This window comes from Adiantum capillus-veneris, chromosome 3 (assembly GCF_014529385.1).
Source record: "Adiantum capillus-veneris isolate H3 chromosome 3, ASM1452938v2, whole genome shotgun sequence".
Lineage (NCBI taxonomy): Eukaryota > Viridiplantae > Streptophyta > Polypodiopsida > Polypodiales > Pteridaceae > Adiantum > Adiantum capillus-veneris.
In genome coordinates this window covers 24202523-24211041 of record NC_140933.1, presented here as the reverse complement: position 1 = coordinate 24211041, position 8519 = coordinate 24202523, and the positions used below count along the sequence as shown (strand labels likewise).

General features: G+C 42.7%; 3 protein-coding genes across 4 annotated transcripts; 1 reads left to right on the top strand and 2 right to left on the bottom strand.

Moving 5' to 3' along the window:
• Window positions 1-964: 964 nt before the first annotated feature.
• On the bottom strand, window positions 965-4844 carry LOC147460618 (uncharacterized). 2 transcript variants are annotated; one of them, XM_086508210.1, is made up of 3 exons: window positions 2222-4844; window positions 2015-2157; window positions 965-1918 (listed from the first exon to the last, which is right to left on the bottom strand). In XM_086508210.1, the coding sequence occupies exons 1-2, from the start codon at window positions 2740-2742 to the stop codon at window positions 2028-2030; spliced, it is 651 nt and encodes a 216-aa protein (XP_086364336.1). In that variant the 5' UTR covers window positions 2743-4844; the 3' UTR covers window positions 965-1918; window positions 2015-2027. The 2 variants fall into 2 exon arrangements, with proteins under 2 accessions (XP_086364336.1, XP_086364339.1); XM_086508213.1 differs by lacking the exon at window positions 2015-2157 and having other exon boundaries at window positions 3353-4844.
• A 196-nt stretch (window positions 4845-5040) lies between these two features.
• LOC147460617 (uncharacterized) lies at window positions 5041-6035 on the bottom strand. Its single transcript, XM_086508221.1, has 2 exons — window positions 5560-6035; window positions 5041-5465 (listed from the first exon to the last, which is right to left on the bottom strand). The coding sequence occupies exons 1-2, from the start codon at window positions 5676-5678 to the stop codon at window positions 5273-5275; spliced, it is 312 nt and encodes a 103-aa protein (XP_086364347.1). The 5' UTR covers window positions 5679-6035; the 3' UTR covers window positions 5041-5272.
• Window positions 6036-6716: 681 nt separating this feature from the next.
• LOC147460616 (mavicyanin-like) lies at window positions 6717-8241 on the top strand. Its single transcript, XM_086508202.1, has 2 exons — window positions 6717-7030; window positions 7671-8241. The coding sequence occupies exons 1-2, from the start codon at window positions 6853-6855 to the stop codon at window positions 8015-8017; spliced, it is 525 nt and encodes a 174-aa protein (XP_086364328.1). The 5' UTR covers window positions 6717-6852; the 3' UTR covers window positions 8018-8241.
• The last annotated feature ends 278 nt before the right edge of the window (window positions 8242-8519 follow it).

Here is an 8519-nt window from a genome sequence, read left to right as displayed (position 1 = left end):
GGTAAACAAACCTCATAACATGGGAAGACTTGTGAGATTGTTCATAATATTTTTGGAATTTCACTTTACCATTGTGGTAAAGAAAGGTACCACACATGTTAGGGTGAATCACCTCTCTAGGGTTACATCAGAAGAAGCACCTAAAGAAGTGGATGGTGATTTACTAGATGCTTATCTATTCTCCGTAGAAATGGTACCAAAATGGTTCGAAGAAATATTGACTCTCATAAACATGGAATAATTTGACACAAACATTCATATTTTCCTAAACCCAAAGATAATTGACAAACCAATAATGTATTATTTTACTAGTGGCACGATTGATTGTATCAGAGAATCTTGATGGAATCATGAATCTTTGTATTAAAGCACAAAACCATAAATTCTATTTGAGCCAAGCTCATGAAACCATAACACATTGGTATTTTGCAAGGAACCAAACTATTAAAAAGGCTCAAATGGTTGGGGGTTTATTATCCATCAATGAAAATGGATTTTGATGAGTATATTGGAAGATGTGAACAATGCTATGAGGTGGCTCCAATATCATATGCCACACTATTCAAAATTTTGGTTGTACCTCAATTGGGGTAATACCTACTCACAACACAAATCTTACCTAAAACTTGGAGTAAAAAAAAGACAAAGAGCAATTGCAATAAAGGATCAAGATTATAATTGACGGGCAGATATATAGACAAGGTAAGGAACAATAACTTCATTTATGTGCCAATACTTACAACACAAATATTTCCTAAAACTTGGAGTAAACAAAGACAAAGAGTAATTTCAATAGAGGCTCAAGATTATAGTCTAATTGAAGGCCATATATATATAGACAAGGTAAGGAACAATAACTTTGTTTATGTGCCAATGAGGACAAATATGTTTCTACCCTCGATCAAGTGTTGCACACATTAATTTATTAATCTAGCATATTCGCTGGTGAGTTTATTACCCGAAGCAAAAGTCGGGTTTCTTGGGTTTACCACGGCGTCCGCAACAGGCTTCAGCTCGTCTCTGCTTGTCGACCTCAACGCACCTAATTCCGTGCGCGATGCGGCCCAAGATCCCCACCCGCTGGAGATCGTCAGAGCAGGTCATTGGATTGCGCTACAGAAAACAAGGCACTGCGACCTGTGGTCGGACACCCAGAGACAAAACACAATCTCTGTATTCAACATGGTGGTCTCAGGCACTGCCAGCCGTGGTTCAACAGGCAAAGACGAAACACAATGTGTGTATTCAGCATGGTGGCCTCACATTATAGAGAAAGAGAGAATCTGTATTGAGCATGCATATGCTGGGCTCACACCACAGAGAACAATGGAGGGATGAAAGAGACCAAGATATAGCTGCAAAAGCAAGGAAATAAAAACGTAGTTTGCATTTGGTCTTGATCCAGTGGTCTGTACAAACTCGAAAATAAAAGCATAGTTTGCATTTGATCTTGATCGAGTGGTCTGTACAAACTGTTGATCTCGACAAAAAGATAGTCCCGGCTTGATCTACATACATTTCACGCTACAAACTGCCAGTGGAGACTATATAGGCAGCCTGGCAAGAGCATTTGACATCTTGGATGCAATTGCATTCAATCGATTCATTTGTGTTTTCAACATCACAACCTCTTTGCGCAACAAAAATATATGTTCCTCTAACTTTGTGACTTGCACATCCGGAAAGTTCACATTATAGCTGTCGATAGTCTGTTTTATTGCATCGATTTCTTGAAGAAGCACCGATCGGAGAGATGGTCGACTTGCTGTTTGATCTCCCAGAAATTCCTTCAAAATACCAACCAGCACATCCTCAATCCTATCTATTCGTAGGTCGTCAGCTTGTGTGAATGACTCATCTGGTTGTGTGTCCTCCTCAAGCAGTGGCTGGTTTTGATCTTGCTCATCCATCTTTTCTCCTGCAACACACAACATTCTGAATCAGTCTAATCCTTGCAAAATTAGAGGCACATCCTGCTTGAAAGAAAAAGAAAGTGAATCAACAAAATAACAACCACCAATAGTCGACTAGGCAACTGTCGTCACACCAATTTGATGTACCAATGGGATATACTCATCCCCTATGTTTGCATCTGGTATATTTGTATCTCCCACATCAGCATCGGTCTCATCATCATTGCCAATTGGACATGCTGGGCTGCGAAAGATACCGATTATGAGAAGGTATTTCAGTCACCAGCTATGGAAACATGATCCATTACCTTTGTCTTTCTTGCCAGCACGACAAGAACCAATCCGATCGTTGATGCGTTATCCCATACATGTCATCATTAACAAAGATACTAACGATGTCCTGGTAGCTAGCAGTACTTGGATGCACCATGCAACGCCAGAGCGTGTTTATCTTCTTTAGTTGCATGTCTCGCCCTTGATATGGAGTTATCCATGAGGAGGACGGGTAGTATTTCCCAGTCTTCACCATTCTATGCAATGTGGACAGGAAATCATTGCCAGTCGGGTGGCGCATCTTGAATTTCCAGAACATCAACGCTCTATCAAAAATGTTCGCTGGTGTTAAGCAGACCTTGCTTTTCACCTCGTCCGCACCATACAAGCAATATAGTTCTATGCCCTTGTTCACGTCATCGGTAGTAATGTTGTGCATCACTTTTTGGAAGTACACCTCGCCGCTTTCCTTCAGACAATATCCTATCATGCCCTCAAAAGTATGTAGCTTCCGTTGCTTCAGTCCCCGGCACAATAGCATCCCACCTGCAGGCATCGATTTATCCCACCCTAGGTATCCTTTGATCTTTGTAGCTTCCGTTGCTTCAGTCCCCGGCACAATAGCATCCCACCTGCAGGCATCGATTTATCCCACCCTAGGTATCCTTTGATCTTCCTATTGACAGCAACCAATGATGGGGCCCACAAGCGCACCACCATTTGGAAATGGAGGTGAAAAAGAGTACCTCCCCTCTCCACAGCGCACAAGACAACAATAGATTCGTTTTCAAGAAAGCATTGCATCCGCTCTAGCAACCTCACATCTATGTCCCCGCCCCCTACGGAAATAGTCACACTTACCTCCATAGCAGGTTTCGATGGTCTAGCATTGGGATGCCGCGCTTTGGTACGCATCGGCCTATTTGGAACAATGGACTCATCCTCTCTACCCTTTGCTAGCGCTTCGCTTTTCAATCTAGTCATTACTTCAGTCCAGCAAACAATCTCTGTTGCTTTTCGTGCTACCACCACAACAAGCATACACTGCGACAGAAAATACACAGACGCATAACAACAGTCCAACAACAGGCTTTCATGCTACCGCCACACGAAATACAAGGGTGCAGAAATACGCATAAAAAAACCCAAGCAGCTGCTGCACATACCTCTTCTCGCGACTCCTCCGCAGCAGTGCGCAAACAACATGGCCACCTTGGTCCTTAAATAAACACAAGCAGTTCCTCAAACTCTTACAACTGTCAATTGCAGCTCCTGCGATGTGTCGCCCTCCACACTGGCCATCGCCACGTCGTCCTTAGCCCTCTTTTTCGTCTTCACGTCTCGCTAAAACACCTCGCATCTTCTGGGATTCGAATTAATGTGTCTTGCTTGCAAAATTAGGACATACTGGCCAATAAGTTTACATTCTATTTAAATCACCAATCCCTAATCTACTTAGTAAAAAAACCTTATAACATGGGAAGAATTGTGAGATGGTTCATAATATTGTTGGAATTTTACTTTTCATTGTGGTAAAGAAAGGTACCACACATGTTTTAATCGATCACCTCTCTAGGTTTACATCACGAGAAGCACCTAAAGAAGTGGATGATGACTTATGGATGCTTATCTATTCTCCATAGAAATGGTACCAAAATGGTCCAAAGAAATATTGCCTCTCAAAACCATAGCACAGTTTGACACAAACATTTGTATTTTGCTAAACCCAAAGATAGTTGAACAATCGGCAATGTATCAATTACTTGTAGGACGATTGTATTGGAGAAATCGTAATGGAATCATGAATCTTTATATAGAACCACAAGACCATCGATTAAATTTTGAGTCAAGCTTATGAAACAATAACAGGTTGACACTTACCAAACTATTAAAAAGGCTCAAATGGTTAGGGGTTTATTGGCCGTTTATGTGCCAGTGACTCGATGAATATATTCTTATCCTTGAGCAAGCACATGTAGTATTAGCCGGTGGACATTTTTTAATAGACAACACTTAAATATCGATTATGGTGGTAGGGATATGGTGGCCTTCTCCAATTTTTGATGCCAAAAAGTAGTTAAAAAATGTGATGCTTGCCAAAGAGCAACTTAGATGTTGCAAAAGAAAGATACTATGCCATTAACATCAATAATGGGGCCAAGGTTTCTACCAAATGGGACACACATTTTTTTGCACCCATTCAACCACCTTCCTATAAAATCCAAGCCCAATATATCATTGTGGCTACTAACTTCGGTGTTGATCCACTTACCAAGAAGCACTTCTTCAATGTTTTGAAGACCCTGCATTCCATGTGAGAAGATCGTGCCAGCATGGAGGGTTTGATAAAGGTGTAGTAACCTGCAAACTTCATAAACTTGACCCATTCCCTGTACCTCATCAACCACCCCCCATGGGAGCTTCAACCAAAACCCCGATGGTGTATCACTATTGATGATACATGAGAGTTCCTTGCATTACTGCGGGAGGCCTCGAAGGCACCATATGTCCAAAAATGGAGGATCAATAAAGCCATTGTTGAGGCATTGGGGCTGCCCACATCCAGGGCCCCCTCCTCTGAAGGCACCACTATAGCATAAGCCTTTTCCCACTTCACCCCCATCCTCAACAATAGGCTAATGCGGACCCTAGTTTCTCTCTCTAAGCTTGTTAAAGACTAACACGTGGAATGGAAAAGCCTCTACAAAAGCATTGCAATGTTTTTAAAAGCCTTTCGTGATCTTTTTTTTTTTTTTTCCGGCAAAACTCACTCAACTGAGTGAGTAGATAAAATTAAATTACTCCAAAAAATACCATAAAACCCATGCTCGAACGGAGCAATGGACAAAACAAATTACAAGGAGAACAACATACCATAACCGGACTACATCAAAAGGTGCCATAGAGATCACAAGGACTGCCACTCCGTCGTGAAATCCCCTCCAAGATAAGAACACACAGTACATCGGCTAGACAAGGAGCCACCCTCTGAGACGACCCAAACCATAAAGACTAGCAATAGAAATAAAGTATGGGCGAAGCTAGGTTGCTCCATCACAACAAGGATTCATGAGACCAAGCCCTCATCACAGGAGCATGAGGGTGATGTCGAAAACGATCCGAGCCAGCATCCAACCACCACCGAACCAACTCGAACTTGGCTTTAGGGGGAGCCAAACCCCTTTGGAAGAGGCCCAACGGAGCCACCACACAACCGAGATCTGCCACCGCTCGACTCCATGCCACCAAGCCACAACAGATCCACCCTTTTGTCTCGCACTGCACGCATCATCCACCAATCGTAAACACTAGCCTGCGACCATACACACAACACTCACCGCCTTCAAAACCTCCATGCAAACCAGATCCACACCTCCAAGGTTGCCCCCCAAGTAGCAGGGCCCCACGGTTACATCCGGCTATGTTTGGCAAGCAGATCCTCTTCCGAAGGAAGCGGGGTAGCCGCCATACCCCTGAAGCAAAAATAAGCATTGTCCCTAAACCTCACGCACCTCCGGGCAAGGCGCAGGTAGTCGTACGCCAACTCCCCGAAGCTGCCCCTATTTGCTAACCACAGAAACCCACTACCAAGCGGCCACATCCTTTAGTGATCTTGCAACAGAACAATTTTATCTCCAACATGATGAGATGATGATCTTAATGCACAATGAAGGTGCGAACAAACCAATTTTTACGAGCTTTGCACAAGGCTTGAGGAGTTTATGACAATATTTACTTGCAAAATCAAGGTGTTTTCCACATCACCACATGAGTGCATATAAACGTTGAGGTTTAAATGACCATTTTATTGCCCATCCTTTAAATATAGTTGCAAGAACAATCATTTTGTTTACCACGCATTTTGGAAACCCTGTCATCTTATCGTCTCTTGTAAATTCTTGTAATTGCAAAGGACAAATGGCTTCATTGAGTTCACACACTCCCCACTTTCCTGTAAAAGCGGACTCGCACTTTCTTGTCGGTGAAAGTAAAAACCCACCACTTAACTCAGCCTCTCTGTACATGACACGTGGACACAATGTCCTTGCGCAAATCCACTCAATTTTTTAAAAAAAATATGTAGAAAGTGTGGACCAAGCTATCCATGTAACTTTAAGTATAAATCTTGATCAACAATCTTTTCTACTTAGAATCAATTGTTGTCTCCATGTCTCCTTAATTGCAAATCTAGGCACATTTGCAAGCCTAAATCTGAGTAAGAATGTACACTTTTGGGAAACACAATGAAATTTTCAAAGTTGTCTTTTTTGCACATGAGCTTGGGGTCACCTTTGTGTCACCATCAGTCTTTGGAGTGCAAATTATTCTAGTTCATTTACATATGCCTCATGGAAGGGGAGGAAGTACAATGTGGAAAACAAAAAAGCAAGCAAAGCAAGATTACCCTTATATTTTCAAGCACTTTTAGCCCAAATAGTCAAGGGGATCATGAGTGATTCCACCTTCAAAGATTGAGCATGTATCCCTTCACACTTTTCTTTAGAAATTTCTGGTTGCCTTTGAGTACCCACTTTAGATTAGTCTAGAATTAGCTCTCCTTATGTGGCCTCTGTTGTGCCATGAAAAGATACAAGTGACTCACTTAAACCCAAAAAAACTCATGTTGCTTTATTGTACCTTATGGTTTTAGCAGGGTCTATTATTGATGGCAAAGTGTGTCTTTAAGGTAGTTGTTGTGATAGCTGTATTTTTAAAGCACATGCTCTTTACAAAATCGGTGTTAGGCGCTCACTATCGCGTCGGAGGCTTGAAAGGGTGGGAGTATGGGAATGATTTTCAAGCGTGGGCATCGAGCATCACATTCAAACAAGGGGATACTCTATGTAAGTTTCATATAGTTTCCCAATGTAATTGAACCTTGAGAAGAGATTATTCAGATGTAAAATGCGGTGAGGGATCCTTTAATTGAGTTTTTCCTAATGCTTGATGTTGTCTAAACAACTAGAATCATGTCTGTGTGAACGTAGATGTTTGTCTACTAAAGGCACTGAGTGTGTAGTTTTAACTCACAATTGTTGGGTGATTTGTGTGCTTGATAGGCTAATGGCAGCTTACCTTGTGGCAGATTCCAACGGTTCAAGTTTACTCATCTCCAACTTATGATATAAGACAATAGAATTGCACATCACACACTAGTATGGAAGAATTATGTAGCACTTGAGTGATGTAGCATAGTATTTATGGTAAGTTGTAACTTAATGGGATGATTAGTCATAGTCAGAGATCTTAATTAAAAGAGAACATGTTTAGGGAACACCTAAGTTGTATAATACTATACATGGATATGGTGTCGAGAAATTGCTCGCTAAACTTAGTGAGAGGAAGAGCAAAGAAAGGATTGAAGGGGTGGTGATAGGGGGTATTGAGCTTGGGTATGCATGTTGGCAAAAATAGAGGTGTGGGAATAAGTAAGTTTGGCGGGGTGGCTATGATATGATCGGGCTGATGAAACTTGAATTGCAGATTTCGAGTATGAGGCCAACATGCACAGCGTGTTGGAGGTGAGCGAGGAGGACTACAAGACGTGCAACACGCGGGCGCCCATCACCTCCGACGATGGCAAGGGCCGGCTGGTGGTGACGCTGCGGGAGGCCGGCGCCACCTTCTTTTACATCTGCGGCCTACCCGCCCACTGCTCCGACGGTCACATGAAGGTCGCCATTTCCCTCTCCCTCCCTCCTACCACCACCCCCTCGCCGTCTCCCAGCTCCACCCCTCACTCCTCCTCCTCTGCCTCTCCAGAGGCGGATGCGCCTCCCCATGTCTTCCTGCCTCTACTCCTCCTCCTCCTCCTCCTCTCTGTGAAGTAGACTATAGGAACCCACCCACAACACTCTCTCTCTCTCTCTCTCTCTCACACACACACACACACACACACACAAAAATCCGCCACCTTTACCTTGTAAATATTCTCTGAGTCTTTCCTTATTCCTTGAGCCTCCTTTTCCATCTCCTCCTTTGTCTCGCATAACTTTTTCCTGACCCACTCATCACCCTCTCACTTTTAGTTTCTTTATCCACACCATTTCCACATTGTTCCATGGCCTTTACCTTCACAAGAATAGACTAACTCAAATGTCCTCCTCCGATCTAAATAGAAACTCAAATGTTACATTCACTTAGTTTTAAGCTCTCACTAGGGATTTCTTTATTCAACATGTATACACGTGCTTTTGCTCTTGCTCTGCACCATAGGAACCTAGACGGCACCCATTGCCCCAAGAAATATGTCATTGTTCTCGTTGCTCTGCAGTCATGTACTTACCTAGAACCTTCTAAAGTTAATTATGCCTAGAGCTCAACCACAATGCT

Bases quoted from the DNA above. Each gene is read 5' to 3' on its own strand.
- LOC147460618 (XM_086508210.1), bottom strand. From the start codon at position 2,742: ATGCCTGCAGGTGGGATGCTATTGTGCCGGGGACTGAAGCAACGGAAG. The intron at 2,158-2,221 runs GTAATGGATCAT...TATCTTTCGCAG, and splicing joins TGCTGGCAAGAAAGACAAAG to CCCAGCATGTCCAATTGGCA.
- LOC147460616 (XM_086508202.1), top strand. From the start codon at position 6,853: ATGGCAAAGTGTGTCTTTAAGGTAGTTGTTGTGATAGCTGTATTTTTA. The intron at 7,031-7,670 runs GTAAGTTTCATA...CTTGAATTGCAG, and splicing joins CAAACAAGGGGATACTCTAT to ATTTCGAGTATGAGGCCAAC.
- LOC147460617 (XM_086508221.1), bottom strand. From the start codon at position 5,678: ATGCTTATTTTTGCTTCAGGGGTATGGCGGCTACCCCGCTTCCTTCGG. The intron at 5,466-5,559 runs GTGTGGATCTGG...TGATGCGTGCAG, and splicing joins CTTGGGGGGCAACCTTGGAG to TGCGAGACAAAAGGGTGGAT.